The 21,002-nt window shown below is 49.3% G+C and overlaps 1 protein-coding gene across 1 annotated transcript in view; it reads left to right on the top strand.

Moving 5' to 3' along the window:
• Positions 1-21,002, top strand: part of Vwf (von Willebrand factor) — a 155,276-nt gene that overhangs the window by 50,000 nt on the left and 84,274 nt on the right. The window contains exons 10-15 of the mRNA XM_057772108.1: positions 4,049-4,095; positions 11,625-11,761; positions 12,386-12,524; positions 13,751-13,851; positions 17,969-18,164; positions 18,793-19,008. Coding sequence (XP_057628091.1) covers positions 4,049-4,095; positions 11,625-11,761; positions 12,386-12,524; positions 13,751-13,851; positions 17,969-18,164; positions 18,793-19,008 — 836 coding nt within the window. The remainder of the gene's footprint in view (positions 1-4,048; positions 4,096-11,624; positions 11,762-12,385; positions 12,525-13,750; positions 13,852-17,968; positions 18,165-18,792; positions 19,009-21,002) is intronic.

Below are 21,002 nucleotides of genomic sequence, written 5' to 3'. Positions count from 1 at the left end.
CAGACTCTTTCATAAATCAGGAACCCCCAAAAGATCATCTCACCTTTAGGCAAGTTCAGCAGTCCTCTCTCTGCGGGTTCATTGTGTCCAGTTTATGCAATAGTCCAGGCAAGAGCAGTTTCTTGCCCAAATGGCTATCAAACTCCATAAGGTGCCTCTTCGATGCCCATCTTCTTCTTGAAGTAGATTGGTGCTGCCAGGAGCAGAGTGTCTCATTGTCATGAAAAACCCTAAGTTATTAAAACATTTAAAATACCATATTCTCTAGCCTTTGAAAGATATGATGAATGCCTATCTGAAATATATGCATGCACATCTAGAAAATCTAACTAACATGACTACAAACTTGACTATTACTGATAATTATCCATTAACAACCTATATACATTACATTTTTAAGTGAACTATACAATCACAATACCTTAATAAATATCAGAAATACATTTACATATAATAAAATTGATCTTAAATTAATATCAGTAAACCAAGATTCATATCAATGCAAATTATTCACATCTATATCATCTCCCCCTTTAAATGTAAAAGAACATTTATAAACAATATATGGGAACATGGGCGCAGTTTTTTCTCTCCAAACTGCTTCCGCTGTTATTCGGGTCTTTTATGGGATAACCTGTCTGCTAGGTTCATCTCAGTTGGCAGTTGAGCGAAGCAATTTTTTAAGGGTGTTCACAGTAACCCTTCAGGAGGGCGTGGTCTATCATACCATATTGGGATCGAAGAAGCAATCCACAGTGTCTCATCCTCTGTGAAAACAAAAGAAGAATCTCTTTTCCAAAGTATCACATCCTTAGATCCAAATTCTGAAGTCAAGGTATTTTGAAAATATCTATCTTGGATTAGTTCAGCAACATTTATAAACAAATATCTTTTAGCAGCTGTTGCTCCTTCCTCAGCATTCAAACAATTCAAACAGAACATAATAGCATATAGTATCAAGATTCTCATTGTATTTTCCATCTTTGTGTGGCTTTATTTTAACCTCTATTTCGTTTACTTTTACTTTTATTTTATATTTTCTGTATATCTTCGTCCTGGAATAACTCTTTAGACCAGGCTGTCCTTGAACTCTCAGAGATCCATTTGTCTCTGCCTCCCAGGCATTGGGATTAAAGGCTTGTACTATCACACCTTGAAGTCTCAGAGGTCAGTCTCCCTCTGCCTCCCAAGTGTTGGGATTAAAGGTGTGCACTACCACACCCAACTACTCTCTTTCTTCCTTATTTTACTTTTAAGAACTTTAATTTTCAGCCTGTATATATTTTTAAACACACTGTAAATCATTTAAAGTTTTCTTTGTCTTTGAATCTCTCTTTACTGTATATCTCTCTTTTTCTGACCACATGAGTCTTTAATTTACCAAGCAATATCAGTAGGATGAAAGCCGTGGCTTTGATGGCTGGATCCAGCCATTCCTTAGCTTTCCAGCCTCATGGCTGAGGTACCGGCTGTAGCCATGTTTATCACCACAACTCTGTGGCGTTTCAAGGTCCTTGCCAGCAAACAAGCTACAACACTCAAATGCTCTCTCTGTAGCTGACCTCCTGCCTCAAAGAGTCAGAGTTTGCCCTGGCAGGATGGCCCACAAAGCCGGCATTTTAAAACAGCACAACTTTTTTCCTGCTACGGCTGAAAACCGAAAAGCATGCCTTCAGCTTTTCACCAACACCGTTTTAAGTATTTCGTGGCAGGACCTCTTAAATGAGCTGCAAGGTTTCACAGCTGAAGCTGAGTCAGGAAGCCTCTCTTAGATGAGAGCATTTGCTTGCCTCTAGCAAGCAGAGCAGACCCGAGAAATTGTTGCTACCAAGAAAACATGCTTTATTCTTTCCCAAGCTTTCTCAGGCTTTCAGTGGATTCAGTCATCCACGTCTGGGCGCCATCTGTAGTGGGGAGCTGTGGGCCTCTTCCCACAGCCTGTCTCATGACTGCCTGGCTAGCTTATGCCCCAAAATAACGACACACAAACTCTATTATTTTAAACACTGCTTGGTCCATTTCTGTTCATGTATGTAGCACCCCAAGATGCGCTTACCAGGAAGATTCTAGCCTACGTCCATCCTGGGTCAGAGCTTCATCGCGTCTGCTCTGGAGAGGAGAGCATGGCGTCTGCTCCAGAGAGCAGAGCTGTCGAGTCTGAGCTCACTTCCTCTTCCTCCCAGCATTCTATTCTGTTTACTCCACCCACCTAAAGGCTGGCCAATCAAATGGGCCAAGGCAGTTTCTTTATTAGCCAATGACCTTCCTCCATCAAACCCTTAGGTGGGTGGAGTAAACAGAACAGAATGCTGGGAGAAAGAAGCCGAGTCAGTGAGTTGCCATGATTCTCTCACTCCAGACAGATGCAGGTTAAGATCCTCCCTGGTAAGCCACCAGCTCGTGGTGCTACACAGAATATTAGAAATGGGTTAGATCAATATGTAAGAGCTAGCCAATAAGAGGCTGGAACTAATGGGCCAAGCAGTGTTTAAAAGAATACAGTTTCCGTGTAATTATTTCGGGTAAAGCTAGCTGGGTGGTGGGCCTGCCCACTCCTCACAACATAGGGAGAGTTGGGGCAAGAGGGACAACATCAGGTGGACCAGGAGCTGGCCTGGGTTGAGAGTTGGGGGTGGGGAGTTGGCAGCGGGATCCGAGCAGGTGTTGAAGGCAATGGTGGTATGCAAAGATCTTGTCACAGATACTCCTGGAGGGAAATCAGAGGGGCACAGCTTTTCCATGCAGCTGATAGCTCTCGCTCTTGCCAAATGACGGGTTAGTAAAGGATGCTTGTCTCACACTAAGCACACAGCTCCTCTTCTTAAATCTTTTGTCTGCTGGTTGAGACCAAGCAGATCCTCTAGCAGGGAATCCTTGTTCTGTGTTCTGTGGAGCCTAGATGGTCCTAGCCTGGGCACCTGTCACTGGGGCTCCTTGACCTGTGTTCTGTGGAGCCTAGATGGTCCTAGCCTGGGCACCTGTCCCTGGGGCTACTTGACCTGTGTTCTGTGGAGCCTAGATGGTCCTAGCCTGGGCACCTGTCACTGGGGCTACTTGACCTGTGTTCTGTGGAACCTAGATGGTCCTAGCCTAGGCACCTGTCCCCGGGGCTCCTTGACCTGTGCTCTGTGGAGCTTAGATAGTCCTAGCCTGGGCACCTGCCTCTGCCTAGTTCAAGCATCTCTTCAAGCATATCTCTGCATATTGCCTCTAATCTGTCCACTGTCCTCTGTACACTGGGGGAAACAGCACCTTGCCCCACCTCCAGCCTTTCCCTGCCTGCAGCCTCCAGTGCAGGAGTTCTCAACCTGTGGGTAGCGACCCCTTTGGAAGTCAAATATCAGACATCTTGCGTATCAGATATTTACATTGCGATTCATGACAGTAGCAAAATTACAGTTTTGGAGTAGCAACGAAACAATTTTATGGTGTGCGTTGGGGGGGGGGGTCGCCACCACATGAGGAACTTTCTAAAGGGTCAAAGCATCAGGAAGGTTGAGAGCCGCTGAGCCCCATCCCTCTCCCTTCACTGCCCAGCATGCCTCTGGCTCACCCCTCCACAGGTCTTTCTTGCTTCCCCTGCTTACTGCGCATGGGGAGATGAACAAGACTCCTCACTACCACTGGGGCCCCGGACACCTAGGTTTTCTTTTTCTGTTTCAGTTTCTTCTCCTTTATGACATCTCCAAGGACCCTTTGTGGCCAAAGACATGGCCTGTACCACTTTAACCCTTTAATCTTTTTTTTTTTTTTTTGTATTTTCGAGACAGGGTTTCTCTGTAGCTTTTTTGGTTCCTGTCCTGGAACTAGCTCTTGTAGACCAGGCTGGCCTCGAACTCACAGAGATCCGCCTGCCTCTGCCTCCCGCGCGCTGGGATTAAAGGTGTGCGCCACCACCGCCCGGCTCACTTTAACCCTTTAAAAACTGCTCTGGCTCTTTCTCTCCTGTATCCCTGCTCTGGGAGGCCAGGACTATCTGTGGTGAACGTTAATTTAATTAGGTGCCCTCCTGGCAGAAGCAATGACCCGAGCCTCTTTTGCCCAACAGCATCTGCAGGAACAGCCAGTGGATCTGCAGCAATGAAGAATGCCCAGGTAAGCTTCTGTACACTCTTTCTCTCCTTGCTCTGTGGAGAGGCGTGTCCTTGCCTGCTGGACAGAGAGCCCACGGCACATCAGACAGTGACCCCTTCATCAGACCTCCTGACTCAGCTCTGGCTATGGATCTCAGCTGCACCATCCACTGGCTGTGGACCATGCAGGTTCATCTACAGCAGCCGAAGTGGGAGTAGGTTGCCCTGCCCAAGTCCTGTTTGCTCTCAAAGTTGCTGAGCTTTGAGACCTGAGCAGGGCTGGCTGAGCAAAGAGAAGAGACATTCTTTGGAAAATCAAGAGGAAGAAGAAGGTTTCAACAATTCTTTTGGCTTTGATTTTTCGGGTGAAACCAGGGTTCTATAGTCCCAGTACACTAGTCAAGCAGAGTAAGAGGGAAAGGCAGAGATGGGGACTTACTCAATGAAGCAACACTAGCAAGATGACAAACAAAGGAGTTCGTGACCGTGACCGCAAGTCTTCCCAAGAAATCCTTACTGCTGTTGTGTGTGTTGCTTGAGGGGACCAATCTGGTTTCTACCAGAAGCTTGCTCTTGAGGCAGGTGCAGCCTCGCCCTCCTGTCTAATTGCCCTCATCTGCTCGAGGTTCTGCCCTGGGAGATTTTGTTATTCCAGGAATCTAGGTGACTCAAGGGGAAAGGTTAGCAAAGCCTTAGTTCTGTGTCCTCAGGCAAAGTAAAGGAGACTGACACCAGGAAGGCAGAGATCAATGCCCAGTGTTTTTCTTGCTCTTAGCTAGCTCATGGGTACAAATGAGAAGTCAATGATTTTTTTAGCAAAAGCAGCTTTTGAGTGCTTTTTCATGTGTTTCATTGGAATTTTCTGGAACGTTCGATGTGCGGACCACAGTATGGTCCAGATGCTAGCAGAACTGGGGTAGTGAAGGGTCCATTCCCTAGTTACCCATCTGGAAACTGCTTAGGAAGTTGCACTGTGTTCTCAGCCCTCTCCTTTTACCTGCATAACCTCAGCTCTATTCATTGCAAACCTCACTTATCCAAAGCTCCCTCTGCCTCGCCCTTCATGTGTCCAGACTTTTTCCTTTGTGCCCACCCATGTGATGTTTTGGATATGCTGGGCACTGTGCTAAGGGCTTTTCATGCTAACTTATTGTTACAACCAGTGAGACAAGTACAGTTTGTTTTCACCTTGCAAAAGAGAAAAACAGACAGAGACAAGTTAATGAGTTTTCTCAAAGTCACAAAATGACTAAGGGTCAGAGCCAGGACTCAAGTTCACAGTCACCTGGACTCTCTACCTGCCCTTCCCTTTGCTGGCCCTAGACTTAGGGAGGCCAGAAGTGGCTTGGATACCTGGACTCATATGTGAGGTCTGTAGATTAGAGGCTTTTGGGACCTTATGACTTGGGACCTTGTCTAATACATGCCATACACTGGGAAAATTCTGGAAATTGATGGGAGCTAGATCAATTACTTTAGTCTTCCCAGGAGTGGCCACCTATTCTTTGCAGAATGGATAGAAGATTGCTATTGAAAATGCCGTCTGTGCTCTTCTTGGGCGTAACTACAGCCCAGATGGATATTTGATCACACTGTGTGAAAGGCACCTTCTGTTTGGTTTAATAGAGAGCTGAGTGGTCAACATTTAGACAGAAAAGAATAAGCAGGTCTTCCTGGGAGAGAGAGGACCTGGAGAAGAATCTGAGGTGCATAGGAGATGCCAGCAAGACAGAGAGGGAGTTGAGCATTCATAATGAAGGATGGGTAAAAAGTCACGTGACAGAATGCAGATGAATAAAAACAGGTTACTTTAAGTTATAAGAGCTAGTGGGACAAGCCTAAGCTAAGGCTAAGCTTTCCTAATTAATAATAAGTCTCTGGGTCATTATATGGGGGCTGACGGTCCTGACAAGAAAGTACTGCTACAATTGGGTCAAACATGGAGGCCCAACCCATATAGTCAAGCACAGAGTCTGAGGAAACTGAGAAAAGTTCCAGACATGGAGCCCACTGCTTGCAGTGCACAGAGGCGTGGATCCTTTAAAGGGCCCTGCTGTGTAACGGAGAACTTGAGCAGCTTGTGTGCTAGGTAAAAACACCTGGTTGGAGTCAACTGCCAGTGCCATGTGCTAAGTGGAGCCCCACAGTGGTAGCCTAGCCAGTTAAGGCTTGGCTCATGGAGTCAGAGAAGGCTGGAGACATGTAAAAAGTCAGATTCAGACCAAAAACTGGTACAGACCTCTAAGTAGGTACAGAATGCTTAAAAATGTGCTTAGATGCTAAAGAAAGAAAAAAAATGGGTATAGACAGTAATGAAAGAATAAACTGTTTAAAAATAATAAAGTGAAGTCTTTAAAGAAAGAGTAAAGTAATGGAAAATAAGCCACGTAAGGATGGAAAATACACAGGGTGTCTGGATCCTGTATAGTGTTTTGTTGACTTTAAATTTTTCTTTTTTTTTTTTTCTTCTTTTTTTTTTTTTTTTTTTGGTTTTTCGAGACAGGGTTTCTCTGTGGTTTTGGAGCCTGTCCTGGAACTAGCTCTTGTAGACCAGGCTGGTCTCGAACTCACAGAGATCCGCCTGCCTCTGCCTCCCGAGTGCTAGGATTAAAGGCGTGCGCCACCACCGCCCGGCTGACTTTAAATTTTTCAAATGCTCTGAAAAGAAGCAACAACTGCTGAGAGATATTGTATTGTGGAAAAAAACTACTGAATTAAACCAGCCTATATATTTTAAGGATGCCTTAACTTTAGAATGGAAGTCAGGAAATGTGTTGCATTGGGGGAGAGGTTATGCTTTTGTTTCCACAAGAGAAGAAAAGCTATAGATACCATCAAGACTGATAAAGAGTAGGTTCAAACAACAGAGACCTCTTGCTTGGGAGAGGTGATATTTCATCAAACAGTTTGATTATTCAACTCTTTATTAAACCAATCAAAAGGCACCTTTCACACAGTGGACCAAATATCCTGCAACCTCTGAACCTTCCCGTAGTTAAACCAGAAGGATCCATTGCATAAACCCTGTAGACCACAGTGGACAGAATTAGGAGTTTAGTTGGCTGTGTTTTCTTCAAGACTCCCAGCTGTGAGAGTCCTAACATCAATGACTTCAGGGTGGGATTTCTATCTATCATCCTTTTATTCATCCATTCAACCAATTGTATATACTATATCCATGAAAGTCTTGTCTGGACAATGCAATCCTGTGGTCTTCAACTCAAAATCTACAAGAGTTTTTTTTTTTTTTTTTTTTTTTTTTTGGTTTTCGAGACAGGGTTTCTCTTTGGTTTTGGAGCCTGTCCTGGAACTAGCTCTTGTAGACCAGGCTGGTCTCGAACTCACAGAGATCCCCCTGCCTCTGCCTCCCAAGTGCTGGGATTAAAGGCGTGTGCCACCACCACCTGGTTTATAAGAGTTTTTCTGAGGATCAAGACTGCCTATTGATGCCTAGAAGGGTAGGTAGCCAGTCCTGACTTGCATGGAGTGGCTTCAAGCTTTTCTAGCAAAGCTACTAAGATCTTATCTCATTCTCAAAGCCCTGCTTTGACCTTCCTCTAATTCTGTCCACCTCCACCCCTGGTTGCTGGATTTAGGCTTACCTCTCCTATTGCCAGTGGGAATGTCTTATCTCTCAGATAAACAGCAACAGTTTAGCAGAAAGGAATCAGTGAGAAGGTTCTGGAAGCTTATGCCTAGCTCCCTAAGTGGCTTTTGTGAAGAGCCTGGGGGGGCTGGGTCATGTTTCTTTGGCATAGAGAACTGGGCTTTGGTTCTGGACAATGAAGAAAGTGTATTAGTCATTGATCCCTGTGCCACAAATCCTCAAACGCAATGGATCACTTTGAAGGCTGCCTGGAGCAAAGAGTGGAGTGTGGGAACTGAGAACTGGAAGGGTGAGGAAAGGGCCTAGGAGCATAGCAGTCTGCTGGGAAGGGGTTCCCTATGGATGCTTTTCTAGAAATTCTCCCCTCCCTGTTCATCTCTGCTTACTGGCTAGAAGTTAGGGTATCTATAGGCAAAACTGTGGTACATTGATCAGCTTTGTATTACCAAAATAGAACACCTGACACAATTTGCTTGTGAAGTAGGGGTTTAGTTTGGTTTAGGATTCTAGAGCTGCAGGTTTAAGGTCAGGAGACCCCATTCATCAGAGTCTCTGGTGATGAAGACCTATGGCTGGGAAGTGCATCAGAGTGAACAATTATATCTGAAACCAATAAGCAGGGGTGTACATGTGGGAGAATAGGTCCTACAACCCTCTTCAAGGGCGCGTGTCAATCACTTAAGCACCTTCCACAAGGCCCACCTCCTGCGGTCCCACAACTTTTGATAGTGCCACTCCTGGGACATGGGCCTTTGGTGGACATTCAACACCCACCCAGCAGCACGTGGTTTCCACGGAGCCTGCCAGCCTGTGGCTCCTTCTCAACCTCTCCATCAAACACTGCCAGAAGTCATATCATTGATCCTTCAGGCTCACTTCAGGCAATGCTTTATGTTTCATAGCAAGGCTTTCTTCCACCCAGGCTCTGTGTTGTTCTCAAGCCCCTTGGCAGGCGACCACACTGACGAGGGTCAGGGAGGCAGCAGGCTTGGCACTGAAGAGAGTACGCTAATTCGAAACTGTGGAGGCCAACCCAGGGGGCAGTCCCTGATGCCCGTGTTTAAAGTGCTCCGTGACTGCTTTAGACGGTGGGAGCAGTTTAGCTCCTCTGGGCTCTACTTTGCTCATCTGCCAGCTGGGAATGACAATGTCCATCACTAGCCAGGAGGGGGCTCCCAGAGAGAGTGCAGAGGCACAGCACACATATTCGATCAGAATTAAATTACCGAGTTAAAGGCCAGCTTGGAGGAGCCTGGCGTCTACAGGAAGTCTTTTTCACCCTGATGGAGGCTGTGGACTGACATTTCTGTAGGGAAAGGTGAAAGCCAATATCTCAAGCAGGGCATCCTATCCAGGGCCTACTAGCTGCACACCAAATGGTTTGCTTATAAGAACAAAAGCTTGTGCCCATTAGATGAGAGATCTCTTTCTTCTGCTTCCCTTATCCTCTCCTCTCCTCTCCTCTCCTCTCCTCTCCTCTCCTCTCCTCTCCTCTCCTCTCCTCTCCTCTCCTCTCCTCTCCTCCCCTCCCCTCCCCTCCCCTCCCCTCCCCTCCCCTCCTCTCCCCTCCCCTTCCCTCCCCTTCCTTCTTCTCCTCTTCTTCTTTCTCTTCTCTCCTCCTTTCTCTTACTCCTGCTATTCTTCCTCCTTTCCCCCCTCTTCTTCCATCTTGTAAGTGTGTGGGGGGGATTGTTACACAAGAGGGACCTGGCTTTAACGTTAGATGGCTGTACTTTATATGCTCTTTTAAGAATCTCTAACTTTTCATTCATTTGCGTGTCTCGCGTCTGGTGGCTGCCCTTGACCGCCTGCCCATGAACAAACACCCTAGCTGTCCTGCTCTGAGCTGAGGCGCGTGAGTCTGGCCATGCGGCTCATTGTTTGCTGGGATGTTCTGGTTCCCTTGGCCAGCTACTTCCCGGCAGCTCACCCATCCATTTCCCCAGGTTTCCTGTGTTCGCAGCCTAGTTTCTAAGTTGTCCCGAGGAGATAAGCTACATATAATATTTAGACTTCTGATTGCTGAGAAAGAAATCAGCAGGGTCAGAGCAGGAAGCCAGATCAGAGGATTAGATTCCAGGCTGAGCGTTTTCCTTTCCAGTAGTTGAGGTGCTTTCTCATTGACCCTTCCTTCCCCGGGCATTGTCAAAGAGAGTGAAAGTGCAGCTTCGCACTCAGATAAGAGTGTTCCCGAGAGGATGGAGATGTCTGGGGGAAGAATCCCACCCACTTCACTGTGGCCAGGTCAAGGCATTTGACACAAGCAGCCATGTTGCTCTGTTTGTTCAACCAGGGTGACTTTAGAAAAAATATTCATTAAGACAGGCCTTCCTGTGACATTGCTGGATTCCAGGACATTCACAATGGGTTGGGGTGACCCCTGGCCCCAAAGTGTTGCTGCTCAGCTTTCTCCCAGCTTTGCTCCCCTCTTACCCCTTTGCAGGGCATGGTATGGGAGGAGACTGAGCTAGGGCCTACCTGGTTTATTTGATGCTCTTCAGGCTGGTTTTGGTCACTGGTCACCAGTCACTGGAAGGGATGATGGAGAGACACTCGGGTTGCTTGTCTATACCTGACCTTCAAATAGTCTCAAGGCAGAGCCACACCTGAATTCAAAGTTGTACAGTTAACCTGGCCCAGTCCTCCTGTTACTGAGAATACTAATGAGGGGGCAGACACTCGGGTCCTCTGCTTCTTGTCCTTGTCATGTGGGCAGGAAGACTCACGCTGCAGCCTTTCAGGACATCCAGGCTGCCGTAGGCCTCAACACCAGCTCTGGAGATGGGCCCAAGCGGAACTTCGGACCTTTGAGGGGACTGTCCAAGGTCAGGCTGTGCTGTGGAGAACCTAGCCCTGGCTGTGTGGAGTCAATGGTAGTGGGTGGCAAGAAGCCACTCTTTCCTGGGACACAACGTCTACAGAATTCTACACACATTTTTTACAACTTCTCATGGTGGAGATGAGAGAAAATGGCACAAACACTCAGCTAAAAGTTGGCAAGAGAGCATGATGCCCGTTTGAGCCCCAGAGTCCATTTTAGGCTTTGAGGATGGAGTTTCCCCAAGCTGGGTGGAGACATTGCATAGATGTCTTCTAGGACAATGTGAGCTCATGGCTGAACCCCTTGGAAGACAAAGTCACAGCTGTATAGGAGGGGGCATGTAGAGTCCCCATCTGCAGATGTATCAGCCTGGGCTGGAAGCTGGCCTTGTGGAGGTCAGTGCTGCTTGGCCATGTGTATGCAAAAAGCCTCCTGGCCCCTGCCCGCTTCCCTTCCCCCCCCAGCCCTGAGCAGGTTCCCTATGAACCAGGCCAGCAGAAGGATTGGAGCCTCTGATTGACACTGAGCCAGTCTGCCTTTTTTCTTACCTCTGCCTCTGGCTTTTGGCCTTCATGGCTCTCCTGGAGTGGGACTGTCCCCAGACCCCCCCCCACAGGCCATTTCAGTGTGAACCGTGTTTCTAGGCAGTCTCCCCCGTTCCGCTGAGCAGAGCTCTACCCTGGTCATCTGGAGCTGACCTGGCCTGAACAGAGAAACTTGGGGCCCGCGGAGTGGGCTTGAGGGGCAGGAGCTGCGGGCTCCAGCCCTGACGCCACCACAGTCTGTTTTAGCTCTCTAATCATCTTTCTTAGACGTTCTGTTTGTAAAAGGGGCACTGACCAGCTTGGACAACCTGTGTGAGAGGGGAAACCAATTGATTTGTAGTTCTTTGCCAGCACTTAGTTTTGATTGTCTTGGGCGAAAGGACACCTGGGAACTCTGGGAGAGGGACACCCGTTTTTATGTGTACTCCCCCTTGCCAACTTAGAGCCTCTCCTCTAACCCCTTCTTCTGGGTCCTTAGGACACCTGGGAACTCTGGGAGAGGGACACCCGTTTTTATGTGTACCCCCCCTTGCCAACTTAGAGCCTCTCCTCTAACCCCTTCTTCTGGGTACTTCCAGGGGAGTGTCTTGTCACAGGCCAGTCCCACTTCAAGACCTTTGACGACAGGTACTTCACCTTCAGTGGCATCTGCCAGTACCTGCTGGCCCGGGACTGCCAAGACCATGCTTTCTCCATCGTCATAGAGACCATGCAGGTGAGCTTGGCCGGGTGCCTATCAGGAAGCCTGCAAAGCCTCGTGGTGAGAGGGCAGTGTCCTGGAGGCTCCAGCCCCGTCCTGTGCACAGGAGGAATCATTTCCTCCAGCCTTCAGGGATTCCATGCAAACCCAGTCCATCATTTTCTTCTTAGCCCCTGGGGAATGGCTTCCTTGTTCTTCAGGAGGGTCAGCCCCTCAGGTCTAGTGTGTGCCTCCCCAAACCTCTGTTCTTTGAAACTGAAGGTGGATTGGGGTGGGGAGCTGCAGGGTCCTCTCCTTTAGACAGGTGTGCACTCTCCAGGTACATCCAGCAAGGATGGGGACAGTTGCAAGACTTCTATCCTAGGGGAAGTCCCTAATTTTGGGGGGTTATTAGACCCAAGGAATAAGGAGAGCTGAGGGCTTAAGATTCATTGTAAAAAAAAAAAACTTGCAAAAATGGGAACGGGTGTGAGTATGGCTTGGGTTAGGACGTTCTTGCACAGCCCTGGGCACCCCACACTTGCAGCATCTGTGAGAACGGAAGTGTGCTCTTCTAGAGGCCCGTGCCCTCTAGAGTTGAGGCTGGGTACTGGAGCTGGTAGGGGCTGTGGTAAGGTCACTCTGCATCTCCCTTGTCAGTGTGCCGATGACCCTGATGCTGTCTGTACCCGCTCAGTCACTGTGCGGCTGTCTGCCCTGCACAACAGCCTTGTGAAGCTGAAACACGGAGGGGGAGTGGCCATTGATGGCCAGGATGTCCAGATTCCTCTACTGCAAGGTGAGCTCACGACCCCGTCCTCCATACTGTAGCCTTTTCTCAACATCTGTCCCTGCCCTCTGAGGATACCCTTTTCTTTCCTGGGAACATGACAGAGATTTAACTGGTGTGTGTGGGGGGGCAGGCGGTGGTGTCCTGGGTACACTGTCTCTGCAAGCAAGGGCTTCCTGAGGCAGAGATTGACCCAGCTGAGAGGTCAGGGGTGACTGAAGAAAGGTCAGTTCAAAGGATGCCACTCGGAGCAAGTGCCTCACGAGAAAATCCTTCCCAGGTCACATTAACTGACTTCCTATCACACAACACCCATGACCCCTGGTTCCCCTGTAGCCCACAACCCTAGCTTGGCACACAATGGATGAGCCTGGTGAGAGAGCACACTGTGTATTCATGTGCGTTTATGCTGAGAGCAACTCCCAGGGAGCTGATGTATGGCTCCAAGGCCAGGCACGAGCTGTTCTCGCATCTCCACCTTCCCACAGCAGCAGACTCCATTGCTTCCAGCTTTGTAAACAGCATGGTTCAGCCAGGAGGACCCAGCCTGCACGCCAACAGGGGCCCAGCATGCTCAAGCATCAGCTTTAGTGGTTGTCGAAGACCCTTTCTGTTGCTGTGACGAAAACAACAACAACAACAACCACAACAAAAGGCCTGATCAAATCCAACTTGGGAGGAAAGGATTTATCTCATCTCACACTCCACCTCATAGTTCATCACTGAGGGAAGTCGAGGCAGGAACTGAAGCAGGAGGAAGGCTGACTACTGGCTTGCTCCCCAGCCTGGCGTTCGGTTCCTTTTCTTATAGCTCCCAGGGCTACCTGCCCGGGGGTAGCATCTTCCACATCAAACAACAATCAAGAGAATGCCACAGACATGCCTACAGGTCAAGTGCAGGAACCTCTCAAGTGAGGTTCCCTCCTCCCAGGTTACTCTAGTTGACAAACACCAGCACAGAGGGTGCTGGGGCTTCTGCTGCCCTCTTACGCCCACGAGGGGAATTACAGGTTGTGGCAGCCCACGGGCTCCTCTGGGAATTTATTTATCTCTATCTACCCAGTTAACCATTCCTCCAGAGAGTGCTGCCCCGCAACCCCCAGCCTCGTGGACGCCTATCTGCCTTCCACTCCTTGCTTGTCTTTGTCTTTGACATGATACTTTGAGACATCACAGACTCACAGCATCCCTGTCACCTCCCTACCTGAACCTACACCCACCCTGTCCTTTCCTAGGTGACCTTCGTATCCAGCACACAGTGATGGCTTCTGTACGCCTCAGCTATGGGGAAGACCTGCAGATGGACTGGGATGGCCGCGGGCGGCTTCTGGTTAAGGTAGGTCCCTTCCCAAGCTCCAGCCTCCTTGGAGCCGACCTTTACAAAGTACCCCTTGTGCTCTGGGTAAAATGACTTTGTGTGGTACGAGAAGAATTTCTTTCCCCTCACCCTCCACACCCCCAGAGCAAGGAACAGGCCTCTCTCTGTATGAGAAGCTGATGTCTGTTTTCTGGGTGCTCCTTGTTGGCTCTAGGGTTTCTCCCTCTGGGGCTTGGGTAATGTGCTGATCTCCAGAATGGATGTCCATCCCCTGGAGGACTGGCATGGAGGATTTACTGGCCAGTTTCCCCGCTGCAATGAGACCTTGGATCAAGGGGGATCCCTGGACACTCATTGTGGAGAGCAAGGGAAGAACCAGATTGGAGCACCCAGCTCAGGCTGGGTATCCTCCCTTACAGCATCTGGAGAAGGCCATTGTCCACATTCCTACACCGATGAATGTGTGGGCCATGTCCTCTGGATGGGTTGTCTAATCAGATTGGATAGTAATGTGTACATTTAATGGGCTTTCGTATTTGCTGACTGCGCAAAGTCCCTGGCAGGTGGGCAGAGTAGGAATCACTCTCCCTAGTGCTGTTTCATAAGGGAGACAGCCAGGGGACATGGAGGGACACCAGAAGCCCACACTCAGTCGCAGCACAATGAGAGTTAGTTCTCTGGCTGGTGTCCTTCCATTAGACTATGGTCCTCACTGTCTGGTCTCGGGATGCTGTTAGATTCTTAAAGATGACCGAGGAGGGTCCCCGAGATCTTTAGTGAGATTATGTCTACTGACCCCCAGATTAATGGTTAAGTCAAAGATTAGCAGAGTGATATATCCTAGGGCCGCCGAGGAGGACACAGGGGCCGGAGGCCAGCCTGGGCTAATAGTGAGTTTCAGCCAACCTGAGCTCCATCACAAACAGAAAGCGAAACCCCAAACAGCAGAAAAGTTAACCCAGAGATGTTAAAACTTGAATTAACGCTAAACCTTGTTACCTAGTACACATTGGTAAGCACTTTGGAAAAATAAGTTAGACAGGGTCAGGAGACAATACTAGGCAGTGAGAAGAGAGCCATGGCTGCACATGGCTGCGCATCTCTCTAACGATTCATTTACTAGAAGACAGCGGAATTCTCTGATCTACTTCTGCAATCAAGTTGCTGCAATATTTCACGTCACAGGACTTCTGGAAAATTCCACTGGGTCCTTGTATGAGAATGAGAAGGGAAAGACAATAGCTATGAAAAGATTCAGTCTCGAAGACACCTAGAAAGGTCCTCAAAAGACCTTGATGGGCTCCAAGACCTCACTTGGAGAAACAACGTTCTGGGGCAGACTTAGGATGCCCGGAGAGCCTGCCCCACATCCTGGTGTCTCTGCTCCCCAGTGTCCTGGGTGTAACTCCATGGTGGGAGTTGCAAGTCCCTACGAGATGCTGTTCTTCCATTCCCACGTGGCCACGTTTACTCTCCCGCTGTAGAGTCTCCGAGAGAGATCCACATGAACTCCATTCTTCTTTTGTAAAATGACTGTAGCCATAGCTCAGGGAGCAGGAGGAGCCAGGAGAGCCTCTTGTCCCATTTCCAGTCAGAGCTAGAGATGGGGCTCTGCTAGAACCATGGTGACTTGGCCGGTGGGGGTTGTAGTTACAGATCTTGGGTCTACCTTCCCAGCATCCACTGTGGTGCAGGGTGGGTGTGCCGGCTTTGTGTGGTTTCTACTCCTGTACCTCTCCTCCTGGGCAGCTGCCCGCCTTTACCTCAGGATGCTCTGTTCTTTGTCTCTCTGAAGAGGAGAAAGCTAGACCTTCAGCTGTAGAAATGGCCATAGGGCTCTCTCTGGAGTGGGGTTTGATTAGCTTGGCTAAGATGAAGAGAAGAAAACATGACTAAGGTGCAAGACAAGGTCAGGTGACCTCGAGGCCCATGGGAATATCCTACTGTTGGTTTTGCCGTGAAAAGGTGCATTTGTGAGGAGCAGGAGGATTTGGGAGCATTTGAATTGACCCCTGGAGCTTGGGGGAAGAGCTGGCTGGAGGCAGGCAGGCCTGGGGTTCAAGGTGCTGCAGGGGCCCTTAATCTCTTTCCACCTGTGTGTGATATGCATGCCTTGACCCCAGGCAGCGGGGATATGGTCAATCAGCTCAGGTGACTCCCATGCAGGCCAAGTTCAGCCTCAGCAGGTATTTGGAGGACCTGGGTCAGTCCCCATTGTCATAGAGCTGAGGCCTGTTTCAGATAGTGTCTTCTCAAAATTTTCTAAACTGAGATGCTGTAGGGTCTGTGTTCAAGGTCAGTGTCCCTGGGTTCACCCTCTCTTCCAACCCCTGACCATGCTGTCCCCTGAGATAGGCTAAGGGGACAGAGAGGAAAAACATGCTTGAAGCGGCTGAGGGAAGGCAAGTGAGAGTGGCCATGGGGGACTCTGGGAGCCTGTGGGCACCTGATGTAGGGGAGGAGAGAAAGATGCCGAGAAGTGGGGGAGGCGGGATGAAGGCGTGTCGCTTGCTGCCGCTTTGCTCAGGTGGCCTTGACAGTCTGTGTTTCATCTGGTATCAGGAGGGAGCCTCTTTTTGTGGCAATTTATCTTTTTATTCATCCAACCCATTCATTCAATTTGACAAATATTAGGGTGTTCCAGTAAATTTCCTGTGTTGCGGTCCTCACCCTCCAAGGTGATGGTGTTAGGAGGTAGGAGCTTTGGACCAGGGATGAATTCACCAAGGGTGAGCCCTTAAGAATGTGATTAATGCATTTATAAGGAGCTCCAGGGAGTCAGCCAGCCCCTTCCACCATGAGCCAGGCCGCAAGAAGCCAGTCTCTAGGAACAGGCACCCTGCCGCTGCTGCATCTGCCTGGGCTTCACCTTAGTTCCTGGCCTCCAGATGATACCGTTTCTGTTGTTTATAACCCTCCCAGTCTATGGCATTTTGTTACCGCCACCTGAACAGAAGACACCACTGTATTAGAGGCGATGAAGGCCCAACAGAGGAACGGAAGTAAAATGCTTGCCTCATTTAGTTTGAATTCTAATGAGGAAGACAGAGAATAACTTAAACAAGCAAGGCTAAATGTTACTTATTAGAATAAAGCCCGGGGAGAGAAATAAAGCAGGGGAGGGGCAGGAAGGGCCAGGTGATTTAGTTTTAAGCAGGGAAGTCCGAGAAGGCCTAGGTGCCTAGTGTGTGTGTGACCCTTGGCCTTTGTAAAACAAGCAAGGAGGCCTTGCACACACTTGTGGGTCTGAAACCACCATGTTAAGTCACAGCTGGAAGCTGGAAGGGGCTCCCAGAGGTGACCGCTGGAGTCCAGGCTTACTAACAACCCACAGATAGAGCGGACTCTTGGCTCTGGTCCCTACCACCTCTCCAAATCTGCCCCGTAGAAACCATCAGTGCCCTGCTGTCTGGGGAAAGGCCGCCTCCACCCCACTACTTGGTCGTGGATGTGCACTTGAGCCATGGGGATAGAATCTGACCCCGGCTTCCTCCCCAATGTCCTCAGCAGGAGACTAGAAGAAAGGCATTGCTTCTGGACATTAGACACGAGCTCCATGGGGCTTGGATTGCACTCCGCTATCTGCCTTGCCCGTTTGTGACCAATACCTGCTCAGGGGACAGCTCACACGTCATCTCGTTGTTGCTTAGCCATGTCCACTGATGGGCATGGGTACAGGAAGCATATGAATTTGAGGGAGTCAACCTGCTTGCTCTTCCAGCTCTGCCACCCTCTCTGGGGTTTTAGGAGTGTCCTTTTTCTCTCCGGGCCTCCACTGTGCCTTCCAAAGTGACTATATCATATATATGAAATAAGAATATATTATTATGAATATACTCTTAATTAAGAGTAAAACCAACAATACATTTCTAAATAAATTATTTAATATACAATATATTATAATATATTAATTAATGAATATAATTTTTAGAGTGATCATGGCTGGCTGCTCTCTGCCCAGCGACTGGAGAGCAAGGACAGAGCTGGTACCCTGCACTCTATAGTTTGCAGCCCAGAGCTTAGCTGTCGTGGACATTTATTTTTCACGTGGGGAAATTTGATGGAAACGATCTCATTAGCTAAGCGAGACCCCTGCTGCGGTTGGGGACAGTTGTCTGTCTTCTGTCTTCCGCAGCTGTCCCCTGTCTACTCCGGGAAGACCTGTGGCTTGTGTGGGAATTACAATGGCAACAAGGGCGACGACTTCCTCACGCCCGCCGGCCTCGTGGAGCCCCTGGTGGTGGACTTCGGAAACTCCTGGAAGCTTCAAGGGGACTGTCCGGACCTGCATAGACAGCACAGCGATCCGTGCAGCCTGAACCCACGCTTGAGTATGTGAGCCCCAGAGCCCTGGGGGTCTCCCCTGTTCCAGGCATTCCATGGAACAGAATACTCCGGGGGAGGCAGAAATACCATTGACCCAGCCCTTGTTTTGACCACTGGTGTTTTGAGCATATCTACATTTGGCTAATTTCCTTTTTAAAGTCTGTTTATTGAACACCCTCCACGGATGAAATCCCGAGAAAGAAGAGAATATTGTGTCATTTCTTAGGCATAATAATTTAGACCGGGAAGGTCTCAGTTTAGAGCAGCAACGGGCTCTAGAGTGGAATTATTGTGTAATATGCATTGCGGTGGCCCTGTGTAAGCACAGCGCTGCAACCTCTCTGCTCTCCTGAGCTTCTGCTGCTCTGACCACTGTCTCCAGGCAGCGGGTGTGTGGGAATGCATTTTTACCTGTAACTGAGTCAAACGCAGGGCAGTAAATTGGACCCAGAAACCAGAGCCAGAGAAACTTGCTTTTGCAGTAACTGTCTACAGAAAAGGCAGCAAGGTTCTGCTCCTGGGTGGGGGTGGGGGTAGGGTGGGGTAAGGATGTGAGAATCCCTTGTAACTGACCCCAGAGGCCTTGGCAGGGCCGCATCTTATCCGGCATTGGCTTTTCTCTCTCTGCAACAGCCAGGTTTGCGGAGGAGGCTTGCGCGCTCCTGACGTCCTCCAAATTCGAGGCCTGCCACCACGCAGTCAGCCCTCTGCCCTACCTGCAGAACTGCCGTTACGATGTTTGCTCCTGCGCTGATGGCCGGGATTGCCTGTGTAGTGCGGTGGCCAACTATGCTGCTGCGTGCGCTGGAAAAGGCGTTCACATCGGGTGGCGGGAGCCAGACTTCTGTGGTGAGTGCCCCATAAACACTTTTCCGTAACCCTCTCAAACTCTCCTGGCACCTCGTGGGGCTGTGTTCACCTGTCCTTTTCAAAGACCCTTTCTTTGAATTATTTCAGTTGGAAACAGGCCCCAGTGACAAACCTGGATCTATAGTTCATTTGCAGTTATTTTTCCTGCCTTCTGCTCCTGGCTGGTGGTGGCGTGGGTTCCTGCATAAAAGCAAGTGTGATCCCTTTACTCCAAAGCCATGAAACTTCGGTAGGAGCCGGTGCCTAGCTGAGATTGCCTGTAACTGCTGCCACCTAGTGTTCGATCCTTGTAGGGTCAGGAAACACCATATGTGCGTGGAGTGAGTTTGGAATGCAGGAATCTTTTGTTTATCATTTCAGTCAAGACGCCAGTGAGTCCTGGCCCACGTCTTTGGCATTGTATAAAGTTATGCAGCGCTGAATAATGTCATTGTTCCATCTGACTATGCATCTGTCCTCTCTGTGGTAGATTCCGTCAGAGCTGGTCTCTGCTCCTGCACTGTGGCCCCTGGGCCCTAAAACTCTTTGCTGTTGTTCCTCTGGGGACATTTGGCTAGGTCCGGTCTCAGACAATTGGGAGATAGGATCTCGAAGCTTCCTCTTTGAGAGCTCCCTTGGAGGAGGGATGAAGTGAAGGGATGGAGGGGAGGGGTAGCCGAGGAGCACTCTCGGGGGAGGGTGTTCTTGACCAAAGTTCTACAAAGGTGCATTTGGGGCAGAGAAAAGTTAGAGAATGGGGATATGAGGCAGGCAGTCTGGGAGAGGAACAAAGGCGGAACTCTGGCTTTTGGAGTGAGGCAGGTGTGTTTGGAGACTGCTATGGCCACTCTGACAGAAGCAGGGAAACAGGAGTTAGGGGCAGTGGTGAAGACAAAATTGACATTATGCATTTGAAGAGAAGTACACGTGTTAATATTGGTGTCCTACGAGCTTGTGTCTAGTCTGAGCAGTCTCTTACAGAGAGGATCAGATGTTGAAAGGTGGGATGAAGGGCCGCACGCTGTGCCCTCCTCTTCCCTCTAGCTCTGGATGGAGGGATTGCTGGGAGCCCAGAGGTTGGAGCCCTGGCTTTTCTGGAACTTCACCTGTGGTCTAGCTGCTCTGTGACCCCGAGCCCTTCACTTCTGTCCCCCTCTTTGTGCCTACCGTCTAGCAATGGGGGAGCCAGTTGGTGGTGTGCTGTTTGTGAACATGCTTCTGTGGCCCACCAGTATCTTGAATTCCGCACTAGCTGTCTGCAGGGCAGTGGCTTCAGAAGGCTGTGTTAATGTAGGGCATTCTCTCTGAAGGCCAGCAGCCTTCAGGAACATTCTTTCATCTCTTAGGGGCAGTTGTTCTTCACCTCCACAAAAGCGAGCGTGGGCAATGAGCTGACTGCGTTGCAGAGTGACTCGGCTAAGAATAGGGGTGACTAGCCAGGCAGTGGTGGCGCACGTCTTTAATCCCAGCACTCAGGAGGCAGAGGCAGGCGGATCTCTGAGTTTGAGGCCAGCCTGGTCTACAGAGTGAGTGTCAGAACAGTCACGATCGTTACATAGAGAAACCCTGTCTAGAAAAACGAAACAAAACAAAACCCAAACCAAGAGAATAGGAGCAACTCCAGTGGACAGACTCCTGAGACTTTCTTTTTTTTTTTTTTAATTTTTTATGGTTTATTTAACTTTATTTTATGTGCATTGGTGTGAAGGTATCAGATCCCCTGGAACTGGATTTTCAGACAGTTGTGAGCTGCCATGTGGGTGCTGGGAATCGAACCCGGGTCCTCGGGAAGAGCAGTCAATGCTCTTAACCGCTGGGCCATCTCTCCAGCCCCTCCTGAGACTTTCTAAGAGAGCTGTGGGGCTGACTGGCGGGAAGGAGATGCTTAAGGCCAAGAGGGACCTGTCCCCTGTGATTTTATGTGACGGATGGCCTTGGCTTGCCTTTGAGCCCAAAGAGAGTGGGCCAGCCCCCTGGGTTCCAGTCTCTGACTT

This window comes from Chionomys nivalis, chromosome 1 (assembly GCF_950005125.1).
Source record: "Chionomys nivalis chromosome 1, mChiNiv1.1, whole genome shotgun sequence".
NCBI classification, from domain to species: domain Eukaryota; kingdom Metazoa; phylum Chordata; class Mammalia; order Rodentia; family Cricetidae; genus Chionomys; species Chionomys nivalis.
This window is presented reverse-complemented; position numbering and strand designations above follow the sequence as displayed.